This window comes from Gymnoscopelus microlampas (genome assembly GCF_963454915.1).
Source record: "Gymnoscopelus microlampas genome assembly, chromosome: 17".
Classification (NCBI taxonomy): Eukaryota; Metazoa; Chordata; class Actinopteri; order Myctophiformes; family Myctophidae; genus Gymnoscopelus; species Gymnoscopelus microlampas.
This window is the reverse complement of record NC_139954.1, coordinates 38,535,859-38,555,858: the sequence shown is the minus strand read 5'-3', so window position 1 is coordinate 38,555,858 and position 20,000 is coordinate 38,535,859. Positions and strand designations below refer to the sequence as shown.

At 42.8% G+C, this 20,000-nt stretch overlaps 1 protein-coding gene across 1 annotated transcript in view; it reads left to right on the top strand.

Moving 5' to 3' along the window:
- stxbp5l (syntaxin binding protein 5L) overlaps positions 1-20,000 on the top strand; it is a gene marked incomplete at its 5' end in the record, with an annotated part of 257,766 nt that overhangs the window by 120,677 nt on the left and 117,089 nt on the right. The window contains one exon of the mRNA XM_084085444.1: positions 15,279-15,360. Coding sequence (XP_083941570.1) covers positions 15,279-15,360 — 82 coding nt within the window. The remainder of the gene's footprint in view (positions 1-15,278; positions 15,361-20,000) is intronic.

The window sequence follows — 20,000 nt, the reverse complement described above, 5'->3', positions numbered from 1 at the left end:
AAAGTTGTTTCTTCAAAGCAAGTGGTGGCAGCGCAAGTATGGCGAAGGACACGTTCAAGTTCTATACTTGTGTTATTACACTAACAAAGGTTTTAATGTAGCATACAGGTTGTAGGTTACAATTAGAAATGTTTCTCTAATCAATAGAGCACCCTCCAAATTATATATGGAGGGTGTCTTACTGTGCCTCTGTGCTGTTTACATTTCTAATACATTATTCAGTCAATCATGAAATGTTTAACCACATGAACCCTAGCGTTCTTTTTACGTAAAACAAATATTTTAGCACAGTACTAAAGTAAATGTGCGTTACTGTCCACTGCTGTTCACTGGTCCCATCTAACAGTAGTCTTGCGAGCCAGACTGTTGCCTCCCACAATTTTCTAAATGCTTCCGTCATACAGTCCGGAGCAACGGAAGCTCTGAAAATGATCCGGGGACAAAGCCAATGCGACGCCTCCTCCCCGATACCGTTACATTTGTCCTAATATAAAGCAAAAATAATTGATTGCTTGCTGCTTATCAGAAATGAAATTTCAAAAATAAAATGTAAAGACAATTTTTCATGTACTGTATTTTCGTGAACAGATGACGGCTTCCTTTCTCGGCTTTCAGGAGGTGTAGTTTCAGACTCTATATTGCATTCGGAGATTGTGTAATAGTTGTTTAGTTTAGTTGGCTACGCGAGACCTGAGATCTGAGAGCAATCCCGGTTTTAAAGGCACAGTAGCCTATCATTGTACCCTATGATTTATCCTGTACTAACATCAGAGCGTGTCCTCCTAGCTAATGGGTTTTCACATGTGCAGTTTGGCAGTTAAACACAGTGTTGTGTTGCTGGAGTATAGCCTGCCAGAGGCAGACAGCACAAACGCAGGGCGCTAATGTCCTTAATGAGCGCTACATTAGGACTGAAGCTGAGACATCACACCTCCTCCGTATGCACCAATGAGATCTGTGTGTACACACACACACACACACACACACACACACACACACACACACACACACACACACACACACACACACACACACACACACACACATAGCCCCATGGGCCAAAACAAAAGTGCGTTCAGATTTAAACATTAGCATGGTTGCATAGGCTTGTGCAAAGAGTTAATGCACTCACAATATTTTGCATGCATGCATGGATGCGCACACACACAGAATTTGGCATGAGCCCAAAAGTGTGTGCAAGACTCTCTCTCTCTCTCTCTCTCTCTCTCTCATACATGCGTACACACACACACACACACACTTGCACACACAGCAGTTTCTAAGCTAATCTTTCCACCTATTTGCATGTTTTACAAACAGGTGCCATGGTTTCTACCACGGGCAAATCCTTCACATATTATTTGCATGCATACTGTATCTGGCTCATATTAGGCTCATGTTCTTATTCAAAGCAATAGAACAGTGGTTCTCAAAGTCCCGTCCAATGTATTCAATTCATCAACAGAGCATAGAATATTAACACATTAACCCATTAAGACCGCATCTCTGTCATTTTAGATTTCTTTCGGCTATTCAAAAATAGCAGATATACAAGCTCATAGTGTGGCACAGAGTGCCAGCTTGTACCTGCTATTTTTTTAAAAGAAATCGTGAAAATGTGTGTAAATCTTTGAATGTATATATTTTTAAAGCCAACATTTGTCAAATATTTTGTTCCAGTGACCAAAGAAGCAAAGATTTGAGTCGACAAATGTTTGCTTTAAAGAAAATATACATTCAAAGATTTACACACATTTTTTTCCATAGCGCAATGAGCTTGTATATCTGATATTTTTTGAATAGCCAAATAAATCTTAAAATGACAGAGATGTGTTCCCGGATTGAATGGGTTAATACTGTACATGTCATCAACAAATACAAATAGCTATATTTAGGAGAAAAAGACTGTTTGTTGTTGCCAGATGGTCCAGATGGCCCAGTGGACTGTAGGAGAAACAGGGAATAACAAAGCTGAGAGGAGAACACTAAAGACAGCTGAGAAGACAGATATTAAGTAAGATATCGTTGCTGTCGGGCAGAATCCTCTTATCATATTTTAACTTTTTTCATTCATTTAATGCCCTACTAAGTACTACAGCGTCACACAGAAGTATCAGATCCGCAAGTTCGAAACGCGGCACAAAGCGATGTCTTTTAAGCTTGTCGATCGGCTACTTTTGCTGTCTTTGAATTTGGCACTCTGTGCCGCGCTATGAGCTTGTAGATCTGCTATTTTTGAATAGCCAAAGAAATCTAAAGTGACACGGATGTGTTCCAGGTCTTAATGGGTTAAAAAATATACATTCAAAGATTTGCAAAACATTTAGCTATTTTTGAATAGTCAAAAACATCTAAAATGACACAGATGCGTTCCCGGATGGAAAGGGTTGTAGGCATACATAGCATGCATGTGCCTGCAAGCACAGCCCGCCCCTCCGTGCACACGGACAAACACAAAACAGAGGTGACAGAGAGCAGTCACATCACAGTCACCAGTCAACTGCAGTCTGCCAACCGTAAACAACCTGGCCTGACAAAACAAAGGAGAGGCATTGAGATGGACACAGAAAAGTGAGATAGACATAAGCACGTGCGCACACACACACACACACACACACACACACACACACACACACACACACACACACACACACACACACACACACACACACACAGACAGACAGACAGACAGACAGACAGACAGACAGACAGACAGACAGACAGACAGACAGACAGACAGACAGACAGACAGACAGACAGACAGACAGACAGACAGACAGACAGACAGACAGACAGACAGACACTTGCTCAGGGTTGCAGTCAAGCGCACCATTTCCTTTACAGAAATTGCCCTATAATTTAATGTTCCACAGTGATGTTACCATATATAGCCAGAAAGCCTGGTTGCTGGTGCTGATGGGAGTAGATTCACAAGTTGTGCTTCGCTGCTTTTATGTGGATAATTTTTAGCCGATGTTTAGAGCTGCGCCTCGATGCAAATCAATCACACTTTGTTACTGGCCAACAGCACAGGTTTAATTGCTGAGATGATGCTAAGCTACAGTACAAGCCGAGCCAAAATGTTTATAAATGGCATTAGAAGTGGTTAATAATCGTAGGGGGAACGGAACTTCTTTGTGCTACAGTATATGTCAAATGCTATATAATATGTATTTGCCCACGGACCCCCATCTGAAAAGGTTTTGTGCCAGGGACCCCCATACAAGATTGGTGTTGCGAAAATGTTTCAATTCCAATTTTTTTTTTCTTCTTTTTTTTCTTTTGAAAATGGCATATATCAACGTGTCTCATCACGGTGTGTTATGAGCTTGTAGATCGTCTATTTTCAAATAGCCAATGTATATCGGGTTGAAGTGGTGAAACTGATTTTGAGTATGCCATGGTGCCTGGTGCGAATTGGCCTCTTTTCACACTAGGCCAATCAGGCACGACAAAGGAGGAAAATATGTTCAGGAAAAGTGAAGAGAAGTGTGAAGAGGTCAGATGGGATTGCTGTACAGAATGCACGAACAGCATGTTTCCGGGTAGCTCAGTCGGTGGAGCTCTCTCCTTTTGTCCACAAGGTCATGGGTTCGAACCCGGGCCAACTCAGCGTATGAGTAGCAAGTCATGCGGTAAGTACTGGGAGCTGATGGTAGGTGTTGCGCTCCACCTCAGCATTCCAACCACAGGGGTTTAGCGCATTGCTAAACGTGCATAGACGGTTGATACCAACAATAAGGCTCTCTGACCTACTTACTTACTTATACACGTATACATTGGCACCTCAAGCACCCCAAAGAACCGCAGAACAACCACCATTGTTTTTGTGTGTACTGTTGTTGCAACCAGAAGAGCGTGTTCATACCAGCGGTGGTCCTTAACGTTTTAAGGACCAGGGACCCTCATGGTTCCTTGAGGGGTTCCAAATGGATCCTTACAGATCTGTAAATCTGAGAATTTGCACACTCTCATAGTTATGGGGGTCTTTGGCATGAAAAGGTTTTAGAACCACTGGTTTACAGCCATTCTCCTCTGCTTTTATGAGAAACAAAAAGCATATAGATATATCCCTCTACCCCAAACCACTTTGCCGAAAATAGCCAATCTACAAGCTCTACTATTTTCAGCCAATGTTCCCCTCAGAATAGGGATGCTAGGGTTGAAGTGGTTAATGTCAAACAAAGATTCTATCACACAAAGATTTGGCGGCCCACCTGTAGTAACTCTGAGGACCTCCTCTTGAAGACCCCTGGTTTAGAACTAAAGTGAAGGTCATGGCATGGATTAGGGGTTGGGTTACACCAGGAAGGAGGACTAAAAGGCTCACGGCTTAGGAAGCTTTTTCTCTGCGGCTGTCAGGGCTCCGAAAACAAAACAAAAGAACCAAAAACGCATTAATTTCTAAACAAACAATGCTTGTTATGCTCACATTGTTACTTGCACTAATGCATCTAGATAACTGTGCTTGATGTGTATCGTTGCTGTCAGGCAGACACATTGTATCTTCTCCATGCTGTCATGTCTTATTTTTTGTGTGTGTAATTGAATGCCCTTCTTACAAGAGTGTTGCACACACGTAGTGAGAATTGCAGATGTAGAAGCTCACAACGCGGCGTTGTGTGCTTGTAGTTGGCGAGCTGAAATCGGTGTGTACAGTGTGTTTTATGAATATTTAACCAATGCAAATGTACTAACAAGAGCTTGTGACTACATAACTACACTGGATCCATTGGGACACAGGGCGATCTGCGATGATCTACAGTATATAAAGTCTAAAGCGGTTTAAGACAAAGCTCTCAATCAATACCTTCCTTTCTGAGAACTCTGAGCCTCTGTGCAGTGTGTTGAATGCTCCCTGCAGACAAAGGCAAACAGCCTTTGAGCCTATAATGGCGAGCCTCCTCTTCCCCATTGTAATGGGAAAATCACACATCTTATAAGAGCGAGAAACATAAAGAAATGTTTGTTTTTCGAAAAGATACAGCCGAGATGAAACACTGTTCATGTCAAAATTAAGGTGTGTGTGTGTGTGTGTGTGTGTGTGTGTGTGTGTGTGTGTGTGTGTGTGTGTGTGTGTGTGTGTGTGTGTGTGTGTGTGTGTGTGTGTGTGTGTGTGTGTGTGTGTGTGTGTGTGTGTGTGTGTGTGTGTGTGTGTGTGTGTGTGTGTGTGTGTGTGTGCGCGTGCGTGTGTGTGTGTGTGTGTGCGCGTGCGTGCGTGTGTGTGTGTGCGTATGCATGTGAAGCCATTACTAGGCTCCCTGTCTCTCCTCTTTGTCTCCCAGCGTTTTCTTCACTGCACTGTGGGTACGTCCAGCCTGACCTCCCTCTGCTATCTATCGACTCCTTTCTAGCTTTTCAGAGCGTTATCACTTCACTCTCTCTCTCTCTCTCTCTCTCTCTCTCTCTCTCTGTGTTTCTCCACTCTGTCAGCTCTCTCAAGCCTCTCTGACGTGTGAATTATCTCTCTCCACATTTCAACAGTGATTTCTTTTTTTTTATTAAAGGGATAGTTCACCCCCTTTTTTTTCTATCGATTAGTCACTCCATGGAGCATTCCTAAGCCAATAATTTGATGACCTGCAGCGGTTCCGGTAGGAGACACAAAGAGTCTCCTTTGTGTCTCCTACCGGAACCGCTGCCTACCGGTCCGCTGGTCATCAAATTATTGGCTTAGGAATGCGACAAAAACATGTTTTAGGTGAACTATCCCTTTAAGTAAAAGTAGCAATACCCAGAATATAAACATACCCTGTTACAAGTAAAAGACCTGTGTTCAAAACCTGTGTACTTGTATAAAAGCACAAAAGTAATGGCATCAAAATAAACGTACGGTAGGCTACCAGTACGGTAGAAGTAAAAGTACTCAAATTCGTCACCTTGTTTTCTAAAAATAGGGCTTAAGTGGTTAATACTGTTTATGTTATGCAATAATCTAAATCTACAAAGTAACTAGTAGCTAAAGTGTTCAGATAATTGTAGTGGAGTAGAAGTACAAAGTATTGAAAAATGCAAATACTCAGGTAATGTAAAAGTACCAAAATACAATACTTGCAGAATCTTTTTTTATGAACGTGTGGTTACAGTATCTGCATGTGCTTCTCCTTCCTGACGGCGTTTATTTCTCGTGGCGTGTGTAGGCTGTCACGTTAGTCCTCGTTGAGTCACTCCACCTGATTCAATTAGCGCCACACAAATTAATTACAAGTCACATCGGGGCCTGAGAGGCGTGGATGCTGTTTTCTTTTTCCCTCCACTGACTCAGTCATATGGTTTGCAGCGGTCTCAACGTATATGATTAGCCTTTCATTACGATGCTGAGGAGGTGCGTGGGCTCTGCATCGAGTGTTTAAGTGCCAGCTGGTTGACTCATACAGTAAGGTCATCATAAGGTGTACAAATATAGGCCTCATGAGTCATGTGCACATGTGCCTGTTTGTAGATTCCATACCAAGTACGGAACAACAAAATGAGGACGTGCATAAGAGTAAACATATTCTCAAGTATGTAGGGGTGGGCAGTAACAAAGTACATTTACTTGAGTTATACTGTACTTAAAGGGATAGTTCACTCAAAAAATGTAGACTTTTTTGTCGCATTCCTAAGCCAATAATTTGATGACCAGCGGACCGGTAGGCAGCGGTTCCGGTAGGAGACACAAAGACCCTTTGTGTCTCCTACCGGAACCGCTGCCGGTCATCAAATTATTGGCTTAGGAATGCGACAAAAACAAAAAAAAATCCATGAATTCAAGTCTCCATGGGGTGACTAATCGATCGAAAAATATTTTTTGGGGTGAACTACTCCTTTAAGGGATTTAAGGAATTATTTGAAGTAGCATACCTTGAAATATGTGTTATTAACTCAATTTCTGCCAATCACGCATAAATGCGATCTATTAAATAGCGCACTTGGCCGCCAAGATCGCATAAATGCGTTCTATTGAAAACATTTTTATTTATTTTTTTCAATTTGACCCAAAGACCAAGGAGATTTTTCGAAGATCTAGACTCCCATCCACTTCCTTGTTAACTCAAAACTTTAAAATTCTGTATCTCCGCTCCTGAGTACTTTTTTAATTTCAATGAAAAATCTCTGGCAGAAAACAGCAAAAAAACTGAAATAATTAGGGCAGGCTAAGTGTTAAAATAAAATAAAATGCAAACGCCGACCAAACAGAATGGAGTATTCTCATGGTCATGGTATAAACCAGGGGGACCCCAAACCTTCCCATGCCAAGGACCCCCAATTTTCATAGCCACTGGCCAGGCCCGAAATGGTGAACATTATAATAATATTAACCAACAAAAATAGTGAAAAAAGCCATTCTACAACCTCAAACAATATTATTTTATTTTTGAAAATACGGTATTTGAAAACTTTTCACAATAATGACATGCCCAAAAATGGGACAAAAGTTGATGGTCGAAAAGGTGTAAAACCTTATTAATCGAATATTAATAAAAAAATATCTTTCTATACTGTTTTATTATTACTAGAAGTAAAAGCGACCCTCACACATACGAGTCCTAGTGACGAGGACCTTGTCAGAAAACGCCAGGCTGAAAGTGGCTAAAAACGGAAGCTCAAAAGTTTGGTGCTTCTGTTTCACAGTTTGGGGGGCGGAGCACCTTGCCCTCCGTCCTGTTTGAGAGCGGTGTTCCATGGAGTGGTGATCAGTCATTAGAAAGGAGTTGGCTGGCATTTCCCCAGTGTGTCCCCCCCGTGTGTGTATTTACCGAGGTAATTAAGGCACAGAGCAATTAGTTAGCAACCATGCGGCTAGTGCAATTAAATCCGCAGGCCATGCTGTCACCTCACCATCCTCTCTGCCCTCTTATCATCAAATGAACACAGTAACGTTCCCTATTGTTTCTGTCCTGCTCTAGCGGCAGACCGCAGACCACTTCAAGCTGCACTCTGTGTGCCTTTCCTGTTCTGGCCCGGATTTGAACCCGGTCTCCCGTGCAAGTGCTGATATTTTCACCAGGGACGTGCACAGATAGACTCTATGTGGTACTAGAGCACATGCCCTTTGCCCTGTTGACCAGAAGTGCCCTTTTGAAAAAAAGAGAAAAAAAAGTTGTTGTTTTTTCAGTTTACAGCAGGGGTCTTCAACAGGGGGTCTGGGACCCCTAGGGGGTCCTCAGAGTTACTACAGGGGGTCTGCCAATTCTTTATGTGATATGATTTTTCTTTTTACCATAACCACTCGAAACCTAGCATCCCTTTTCTGAGGAGAACTTTAGCCAAAAATAGCAGATCTACAAGCCCACAACGCCTCGCGCTGCGAGGCGTTGTGGGCTTGTAGATCAGCTATTTTTGGCAAAGAGGTATAGGTGTAGAGGGAAAAAAGAGCAGACCAAGTCAACAAAAAAAAGTATAATTTACTTGAGCACCTGCCCCTCAAAATGTCTGTGCACGCCGCTGATTTTCATCACTGAAGCCTGCTTGATTATTGGAGGACCAATGGGATGTTGAGGGAAGATCATTCACTGATGAGCTGGACCTGGGTTTGAGGAAAGAGGGAGAATCAGTAGAGGGGGAGAGAAAACCCAGAAAACACAGTGCATGCTATAAGCATACACGTAACAGTACAGTATATAGTTATTTGTTTTTGCTGATGACATGTATTGATGTGTTAATATGCTACGTTGATGAATTGACTACATAGGACCACATTGGAAACAAGTCGCCATGGACTTTTTATGTGTTTTGTGCGCCTGTCCTATTTACATTTCGGACTAATCAAGTGTTCAATCAATCAATTCAATAGCGAAAAATTGCCGATCTACAAGCTCACGGGGCTTTTTAGATATTTAAGAAAAATATTTTTTCAAAAGAATTTCGCCAATAAAGACAATAATTCTGATGTCACAACACACCTGATTGCAACCATGTTGCGAGCAGCTCCAAATCCCTCATCCTTTGTTAGCGTGACGCCTTTTCAGATTGGATGCTCATTCACAACGGTGACAGTCAGTCGCTGACAGTTTATTAGAAGTGACAGTCGCTCGCGAGCGTGTCTCATTGTAGGAACGGTGTCTGCAGATGTCATTATCTCCGGGGCCTATATACGTACAGTGAGAGACATTTCCAGTCTCTCTTATCGCAGCCTCGCAAGCAATGGAAATGCAACGGTTGCCACGGGCTGAATTTACAGCGCCGATCGTGTATCGTTTTGAGATTTGGCAGAGCTGCGTGGCTCCCAGGTAAATGGACGCTTGAAAAAGAGACTTGAATTGTCAAACATTAAAAGGGCAGCTCCGGCCGTTTTTCTCTGCGGCGTGTTGTCCCTTCTGTGTCACCTGTCATGTATTGACACGCACACTGTGCCATGGCTGCCTCCAGCTGTGCTGAGGATAGCCAATCATGTTGCGCTGATGCCTGCAGTCACTGCAGGTGCAGTGGGTTCACGGAGTCACCTGACCGACACAAATCGAGAAAGAAAGCTGTAGGACATTGGTTCTCAAAGTGGGCCCCCAGTGGTCTTGGGGGGGGAGGGTACCAGGGGGGCCCAACAAAATTAGTTGATATAGCGTCACAATCATTTTAATCACTTTAACCATATTTTATACTTTGGCTATTCGAAAATAGCAGATATACAAGCTCATAGTGTGGAACCGAGTGCCGTGCTATGAGCTTGTATCTGCTATTTTTGAAAGATCCCTGGCACAAACTATTTTTGAGATGGGGGAGTCCACAACCAAATACATATCATTTTGGGGGTCTTTGACATGAAAAGTTTGAGAACCAGTGCAATAGACTATGACACACACACACACACACACACACACACACACACACACACACACACACACACACACACACACAGTTTGTATTACTATACTTGTGAGCATTTTAGGACGGCGGTTTTATGAATGTCATTTTTTACTTTTTAAGCCTAACCCTAATGCGGAAAATTGCTGATCTACAAGCTCACAATCCTACAAATGTATACACATTTTATTTGTGTAATTGTGCCTATTGTGCTGCTTTCAGTTAATTGTAAGTGAATGTATCTTTGTATAGTTACAGTATGTTTTCGGTGTCTTATAATTCTGCGACGGTAAAAATGCAATAAAAATGCATTCATTCATTCACACCTCCTGAGTAGCTGAAGAGCACTTTTTTTTCATTTCAAGGTGGTCTGCATTAGGCCACAAGACACCATAACTCTGAGAGTGTACAAAATGGCCACATTTGAACTTGAACAGACCTGTAAAGGGTCCATTTGGTTCCCTATCAATCATTTTCTTTGGGACCTCCCTGGAACCACCTCAAGGGTTCCCATGGTTCTACACTTTGAGAACCACGGGCTACACAATTTTGCAATCCAGTCCCTCAGGTATACCCAACCCGTCTGTATGCAAAACGAATCTTCCACACGCACGCACGCACGCACGCACGCACGCACACAGACACACCTGCTCAAGCACGTGTTTAAAACTGACGGTTGGGATTACAAGCAGCCACCTAAGACTACATCTGTATTTAAGGCATTTGTAACCAGCCGCTTCCTGGTAAATCTGTTTGGCTTTTTAAATGCGGCCTCAAGACAAACAGACGGACAGACAGCTTTAACTGAATCCAACGGGACACGGACATGTTAGTGCTGCTTAATGTATTGACTCGACACAGTGTGTGAGAGATGGTTTTAGTGGATAAATAAGGACGGATGAGCTGTTAGATACCTGCCTTCCTCACTTCATTTCGGACCTGACCTGAATGCATAGCGTTTGTTTGAGTGGAAAAAAGAGAGCAACTGAGGCTGAGAAATGGCAATGGACAGAAGGGAAAATCAATTGGAGAATTCCCATTTGATGGCCTACGTAAAACAACCTCTCTCTGTGTGTGTGTGTGTGTGTGTGTGTGTGTGTGTGTGTGTGTGTGTGTGTGTGTGTGTGTGTGTGTGTGTGTGTGTGTGTGTGTGTGTGTGTGTGTGTGTGTGTGTGTGTGTGTGTGTGTGTGTGTGTGTGTGTTGTTCAGTCCATAACCTTCAATCATCAATCTCGTGAGGTCTTACTGTACAGCATACTGTCCTCTGTAGAATTCAAATATGGCTGATGTTGACTTTCTTCCGTGGGATAAATGGAAACCACCTTAAAATTCATCACTAAATCAATAGTAGCTTTATGCGGGCTGTATTTTAAGCAGCCGCAGCAGCAGGTACTGTAGCTTTGCCCCCAAGGTCAATGTGTTGTTATAGTGGGACATAAAATGAATGCGAGTCCATTATCTGTGGGGAGCATGTAGGAAATTGAGCTTTTCCGTGAATCTCTTTTCTCTACTTATTTCCGCTTGTCTGGCCTAGACGTAGGAGTACATCCCATGCATTCTGATATTCTGGCATGTGGTCTTTGTTTTTAAACGTGCACAATTCCACAGCGGTGGGTCTGGGGACCACCAGGGGTCATTGAGGGGGTTCCAGGGGGTCCCCTGCAGCCAAAGGACGGATAGTTGGGAACCAAATGGACCCTTAAAGGACCACGCCACCTATTTTCACCTATTGTCAAGCTATCTTCATACTGTAATTGGTCCTCACTTATGGTCATTATAATGTGGTAAAAAATAATTGCCCACTTGGTCTGTGTCTCAGAGGAGGATCATGGACCTGCCTACCAGTGACATGTAGAGGTTGAGCTTGTAGATCTGCGATGTTCACTATATTTGAAATAGGGCTTAATGTTTAATTCATAATGCAGTTTTACGTCTAGTATTTCACAACACATCACTCACGACATGATGTGTTGTGATCTGCTATTTTCAGCGTGCAACACCGGCACGCAACAAAGTATACAGTAAATCAATTTGAATGTTTATTAGAAAAATCCTGCCTCCCACAATCCGTGGGAGGGATTTTAAGTGGCTAGGATAAGGGGCTGCGCTGAAAGAAGTGTGTTCTTTTTCTAAATCGAGGTTGCATTAAAGTGCTACTTAATTTACATGCTCGCTGACAAAACCCTGACATGCTGAACTCCAGCTAATCATTTGGATCTAAGCTGTTTAAATGCAGTGCCTTTTACAAATGGAGTCCTTTGTCTGGCCTTGCTTTGAAAGCACTTGCCCAAAAATAAAAGCTTAATAATGTTTTTTTTAAAGTGTACGTGTTCAATCAGGCGCATGTTGGGAAAGTTTACAGATGCTTTTGCAAAGGTCACCTAATAGCAGTTCTCAAACTTTTAATTACAAGGACCCCCATGCATTAGGCCACGGACGCCCATAACTCTAACCGTGCGTTTTAACAGCGGGCGACTCTCGGGCGATCGCGGGCGACATCGTCCAAAAGATAAAGAAAGTCTATGAGAGCCGGCGATCGGGCGAAGTGGGCGGGGGGGGGGGGCGATGAAAGATGGAATTTCTTTATCTTTTGGACGATGTCGCCCGGCATCGCCCGAGAGTCGCCTGCTGTTAAAACGTACTCTAAGAGTGTAATGGAACCAAATGAGTAACGGTCCATTTGGACACTTACGCTAACACACCCTGTGAGTGTGTGTGTGTGTGTGTGTGTGTGTGTGCGCGTGTGTGAGCACATTGTTCTCTTATAACCCAAATTCTTTGGCCACGTGTTAATTGACAGATATTCATGCTGTGGATAACAGCAAGCTAAATTTTCCTGTCATTAGTTGACTCTGATAGTATATTAGGCGTCTTCAACAGGGGTCTGGGACTCCTAGGGGGTCCTCAGAGTTACTACAGGGGGGCCGCCAAATCTTTGTGATGTTTTTTTTTTACATTCTTTTTTTTTTTACATTACATTACATTATAACCCTAGCATCCCTTTTCTGCAGGAGAACTTTAGCCAAAAATAGCAGATCTACAAGGTCACAACGCCTCGCACTGCAAGGCGTTATGAGCTTGTAGATCGGCTATTTTTGGCAAAGAGGTATAGGTGTAGAGGGGAAAAAGAGCAGACCAAGTAAAAGAAAAAAATGTAATCTGAAACACAATTGTATAACATGAAGCAGGGGTCCCTGCTTCATGTCTCTCTCAGCCATGGGGGTCCTTGGCCTGAAACACGTTGAAGACCCCTGGTTTAGAGTGGTGCTGGGTTGCTGGGTTGCTATGTGATTATCCAAGCACAATTGTAACTCAAGTCTGTTGCTCTAAGAATAGAGGGTTTATGAGTTCAAAACAAAGCAAATTGAAGGAAAGCAACCGGATGGAAAAAGACTGAAGTTTAGAAACCTAATCAAAACCTATAGATCTCAAAAACTACGGGTAGATTGCCATGAATGTTGGATGGCACCCTTCATGCCCCAGGAGGATGACCCCAGATGATTTTTGTGACCCCATATGGCTTTTCCTCTAGTGTCACCTTAAGGTTTCCACTTTGATATCTGAAGATATCTCAATATGTAACAGTGGGTGAAACTTGCTGAGCACACCTTGCTACAGTATGCACAATAGTTGTAGCAGATCCACAAGCTTGAAACGCAGCGCGAAGCGGCGCGTTTTGAACTTATAGATCTGATACTTTTGCTATTTTCTAATTTGAATCCTGAAAAGTAACAGTTCTGGATATTATATTCCACCCGACAGAGACGATATAATCTAGACCGATAGACAGATTGCAGGATGAATCCTGATGATTTAGTTGACCCCGTGGCCTTTCCTCTGTTCCTCCTTCAGTGAATAATATATATATATTGTAGACAACATTCCTCATGGACATGTCATATGGACAGGTATTAGGGCTGGGCAATAGGACTTAGAATCAATATCACAATTATTTGTAACGTTTGCCTCGATTATGATTAATGAACAATGATTTTAAAAGAAAATAGTGAAAATAGCTTGGAACAAGCTCACAACATGATCTTATAGATCTGCTATTAGATCTGCTGCTAGAGCTGCTACTTGCTGTGGTGTGTGTGTGTGTGTGTGTGTGTGTGTGTGTGTGTGTGTGTGTGTGTGTGTGTGTGTGTGTGTGTGTGTGTGTATGTGTGTGTGCGCAGGGTTCTAATGGTCCATTTACAGCAAATGACACTCATCTAGTGAGAATGCTGCATAACTGTGTCCCTAATGTCTGAATAAGCATTAGTAAATATAGATGGGCTACAGAGTCCAGTGAGGAGCAAGAATCTTAAGTTTCTACAGTACCTCATTAAACAGTACAGTGGTAACTTCATCCCTATTATGGCCATAAAACAAGGCATTTTATTTATTTACTGTATGTGTTTTCAATCCTAGCATCCACAGGGATGAAATTCTCAGTTTTCATACAATACATTCACAAATACTGCTGTCTTAGAGATTCCCTTTAAAGCTCACGGTGGGTTATGGATTGATGAGTACTTTAGCATCCTCTAGTCTAGACTTATGTAGGAAAGCTCACAAGCGAGCTTGCAGATCTTGTTCGACAATGTTTGTGTCTTGTGTTTTCATTGCTGTTTGACGGCCCTTCCCAGTCTGTCTGTCCACTGTTTTGCTTTGCATTGCAAGTACTGTAGCATACCTGGTGGGTGCAGCTGGGAGGCCAATCAACTTTGATCTGGAGCACCTGGGCCCAGTGCTCTCAGGGCTTCAAAAGCTGTCTTCCTTCTGACATTTTCTCATTCTCTCCACCTTTGGTTTGTTTGCAACCATCATCACCACCAATACCATAGTTTACACCCGGGGTCTTCAACGTTTTTTCAGGCCAAGGACCCCCTAGCTGAGAGAGATGAAGTAGGGACCCCCTCTATATTGTATACAATTGTGTTTCAGATTAAACTTTTTTTTACGTGGTCTGCTCTTTTTTCCCTCTACACCTATACCTTTTTGCCAAGACATTGCCGATCTACAAGCTCACAACGGCTCGCGCTGCGAGGCGTTGTGAGCTTGTAGATATGCTATTTTTGGCTAAAGTTCTCCTCAGAAAGGGATGCTAGGCTTCAAGTAATTAATGTAAAAAAAAAAAACACACAAAGCTTTGGCAGCCCCCCTGTAGTACCCCCTGTTGAAGACCCCTGCTTTACACACCTCTACACTACTGATTATACAGACTATAACACACTCCATAACCATTGTGTTAATTGGTCTTTGTCTTTATTTATATATTTAATAAATCATGTTTTTTTTTAAAGATATCCATGTATCCCTCTCTTTTGCTCTAACTCTTTAAAACTGTGTGTGACTGTTTGTGTTATCTAACATTCAACCCCTCCAAGAATGATTGTGTGTGTGTGTGTGTGTGTGTGTGTGTGTGTGTGTGTGTGTGTGTGTGTGTGTGTGTGCCTCTGTTGTGTTGACATCATCACTTCCTGTGTACTTCCTTGACTCTGTGATGTCATCAGACTGGGACGGCCTGGCGTGGACTGCCACTGTCTGCACGAGAGCGGCGCGTCGGTCCTTCAGCTACAGTTCCTCATCAATGAGGTAAGAAATGTTTTTGAAAGTGAGAGTGGTTAACTTGACTGTGTGTGTGTGTGTGTGTGTGTGTGTGTGTGTGTGTGTGTGTGTGTGTGTGTGTGTGTGTGTGTGTGTGTGTGTGTGCGCGCGCGCGTGCATGCGTGCGTCCTGTTGCTATCTTCTGGTTCAACACTTACACTTACTTTTACTTGTAACAGTATTTCTATTTTGCAGTATTGGTACTTTTACTTAAGTAAAGAATTTGAGTACTTTTTCCACTACTGACCACGCAGTCCGCACACACACAGTCCCCGCCGGTGCACAGGCGTGAGGTGGTTCAGCCACAGTCCTCTATGTCAGTAGTTCTCAACCTTTTCTTTATCAGGGCCCATTTGAAAATCTCAGAAGCATTAGCGGCCCACCCATCTGACCATTAACGCCCACCCATGGACTCGAAGGAGAAACGATTGAGAACTGTCAGACATCTCTGCGCCTCTCTGTCCTCACATTACTGTCCTTCACTGTGATGTGTTTGACACAAATGGAGGTAGTAAACGAGAGAGAAAGAGATTTTTTTTTTACTGTTTATAGTATTGTGAATGCCTGGTTGTGTATTCACCTCCCTCTTATGAATTCAACATGTGGGTTGGCCCTCAGCGCGCTAATGGCTGCCTGGCATAGCAGCCCAGGTCCTTGACATTCTGTGAGGCGTATTAACGTTCTCCCATTAGCCGTTTGAACCCCCACAAGAGCCCACTTGTTAGTAAAATGCAAGATTCGTATGTGTGAAGAGTGGACAATCGTCCCTGCATTTTAGCCTTCCCACACCCTGACACACACACACACAAACTCTTCTAGGGATTTAAAGGATGCTTTACCGTCCCTGGTCTGTTCTCTTCCATTTAGCCGTACTATTGTGTACCTGGCCCCACTTCCTGCGCGTGTGTGTGTGTGTGTGTGTGTGTGTGTGTGTGTGTGTGTGTGTGTGTGTGTGTGTGTGTGTGTGTGTGTGTGTGTGTGTGTGTGTGTGTGTGTGTGTGTGTGTGTGTGTGTGTGTGTGTGTCTCGCATTAAGACATCCACATAATTGCACCATAATGGGGTTCAGGACCTGTCAGTCTGGTTCTTACACTGCACTCTGGCTCTTACACTGCACTCCTGTGTGTGTGTGTGTGTGTGTGTGTGTGTGTGTGTGTGTGTGTGTGTGTGTGTGTGTGTGTGTGTGTGTGTGTGTGTGTGTGTGTGTGTGTGTGTGTGTGTGTGTGTGTGTGTGTGTGTGTGTGTGTGTGTGTGTGTGTGTCTCTCTCTCACACAGCTCTCCTCTGGCTGTATATGAGTCTCGGCGTTCTATTGTTGCTAGGAGATGTATGAAACCCATGTCAACATCCCGCCAGTTGTTTACTCCTCTTGCTAATTTAAAACATACACATATACGTACACACCCTCCTGTTGAGCATCAGGGTCTTGAGCTCGGCAGTGTTGTTTTGGATCACCTCTATACCAGCAGTCATCAGCCACAGGAGTAGTGTGGGGTGTTTACCATGCAGAAACACACTGCTCTCTCGCTGTGTTTTAGTGTTTCATGTTTGTTTTAGTAGAAGGGGATGTTTTTGGGCTACCCAAATAAACAGTGAAAAGACCAAAACACAGCGAGAGGGCAGTGTGTTTCTGCAGGTAAACACCACCACACTACTGATAACTGCTGGTATAGAGGGAATGATGATGGCTAAACAAATATTTATGATTGTATTATGTAAACACAACAAGGCAAAATTACATACTTGAGGCTGCTATGCCTTTTAACCCATTAAGACCTGAGGCGATTCTTTAAAAAAATCTAAATCTCAACAGTTTTTTGAAAATAAATCTGGAAAATATTTTTTCAAGATTTTTCAAAAATAGCAGATCTACAGTACAAGCAGTGCCGCGCTATGAGCTTGTAGATCTGCTATTTTTGAATATTCCAAAGAAATCTTAAAATGAGACGCAGATGCGTCCCCGGTCTTAATGGGTTAAAGAGGGTTTTTTGATTCATGGTTATTATCAAAAACAAGTTTTATTTCAGCTGTAATTGTGAATTAGACACCTTACATATTGTATCAGGGAGAGAAAATAAGAACGACAAACATGTCATAACGTCTTCATCTCCTTGAAGGCGCATACTAATCATTGTCACATTCTCCATCAGTCAAGGTTTGACATGGATTAGCAATAGCATATCCTCGCTAATGACATTAGCACTGAAATGTCATTTGGTGGGGGGTGGGGCGGGTAAGAGACCAACCCGTCCTTAGCTGTCACCTATGAATCAGTCAAAAGGGGACGGGGAAGAAAAAGGAAACAAATACAAGCAATTATGTTGTTAATTATTTTTCCCCTTCCTGTTTAATTATTTCTGGAGATTGGTCATTTTGGTTTCATAAGTGAGGCCTTCTTCAAATCGCCATTGTTGTGTAGAAACCTTGTATGTCCAAAACTTTCAGGAAATGGGGGGGGGGGGGGCTTTGTCTTTTCCTAAATATCCGATCTACAAGCTCAAAACGTGTTGCGATGTGCCATGTTTTGAGCTTGTAGAGCAGCTATTTTCACTACCTTTGTGTGACACTGTTGTATGACGATGTAGGGCATTAAACAAAAAATAAAATATGGAGATGCAAGGCCGACAACAGCGACATGCAAATTAGGCCTTTCTGATGTGTCTGACATGCATTTTTAAATAAGATGGAGGAGCTACAGACGGCATTCAAAAGTGAAGGTCATTACAGTCCATTTACTCAGTTACTGTGCTTGAGTCCTATTTTGCAGTGCTTTTACTTTACTTGAGTATTTCCATTTTTCAATCATTTATACTTCTACTCCACTGCATTTCAGAGGCAAATATTGTACTTTTTACTCCACTACAAGTATTTAACAGGTACTATTATTATTAAAACCTGTGTTACTGTATATAGCAAGGGTTCCCAACCTTTTCAGGCCGTGACCCCCAAAAATAATCACATTTTAAGTGGGGACCCCCCACCCTGACAAGCACTTGGAATTGAGGTGTCACATTTCGGTTCCACAGATAAATATTGTGAAAATAGCCGAACTACAAGCTCACAACGATCAGATGTTTTCAAAAGATTTTCAAAAGACTTTGACAAAACATCTTGTGAAATGGGACATAGTGTATATTAATGACTACTTTTGCCTTAAGTAATTAAGTAGATTTTGATGTCAATACATTTGCACTTTTACTCAAGTAAAATGTTTAAAACTGAACTTGCACTTGTAGTGTTTCTACATTGTGGTATTGATACTCTTACTTGAGTATAAAGTCAAAGTACTTCTTCCACCATTGATAATATCCAGGTGCAGTGCTAGAAGCGAGAGGTCACTGAGGGAATGAATCAACCGTCAATTAAGACTATTTACAAGGCAATCATAAATCATTTCATGATTGCAGCGGCATGAATCATGTATATGGATGGATCATAGATCACCAACTTGTTACGTCTATTATTCAAATGAGCCAGGAAAGTGCTTTCACATAATTGTGTTGAACCAGAAGATAGCAACAGGACGCACGCACGTATGCACGCGCGCGCGCACACACACACACACACACACACACACACACACACACACACACACACACACACACACACACACACACACACACACACACACACACACACCGTCAAACAATGACAGAGGGAGACCAGAAGTGTGTGTGTATGAGAGGACAGTACCAGGATGTTAATTAAACCATTCAAACTGGCATCCGTGTCATATTTTAGATTTTAGCGTTTGCTATTAAAAAATAGCAGATTTACAGGTTCACCTCGTGCCGCACTGCGAGCTTGTAATGCTGCTATTTTGTGTGAGAACTACTGATTTAGAAGGCATTTGTAGAATCGGCCTCAGGTCTCAATGGGTTAAAGGGAAAGTTCACCCCTAAAATGACTTTTTACCTACCGATCAGTCACCCCATGGAGACTTGAATCTATGGATATTTTTTCGTTTTCGTCGCATTCTTAAGCCAATAATTTGATGACCGGCAGCGGAGACACAAACAGTCTCCTTTATGTCTCCTACCGGAACCGCTGCCTACCGGTCCGCTGGTCATCAAATGATTGGCTTAGGAATGCGACAGAAACAAAAACATATCCATGATTTCAAGTCTCCATGGGGTGACTAATCGATAGAAGAAAAGTAATTTCTGGGGTGAACTATCCGTGGGGGATTAGTTATGTCTTGGTGTGGATGCTGTCATCTTCTCATGTCGTCAACTGTCTAAGCTGGAGCTAATCCTCCTCTGGGCCTCAGTCTTCACACCACATCTCTCCACAATAGCTGGACAGCATCAATTATTGTCCCCGTCGTCTTCTTGTTTCAAATCGTTTTGTTTGACCACTTAACCACTTAAAACGCAGCGTCCGTATTGTGGCGAAAGCTTTTGCGGAAAATGGCAGTTCGACAAGCTCACAGTGCTTTTTTTGTAACTCTGTAGTATGATCAAGTAGGGCAGTGGTTCTCAACCAGTGGTCCGGGGACCACTAGTGGTCCTTGAGGGAGTTCCAGGGGGTCCCCAGCTAAATGATGGATAGGATCCAAATGGACCCTTATGGGTCTGTAACTCTGAGAGTGTACAAATGGAACCAAATGGACCCGTTAGGGTCCATTTGG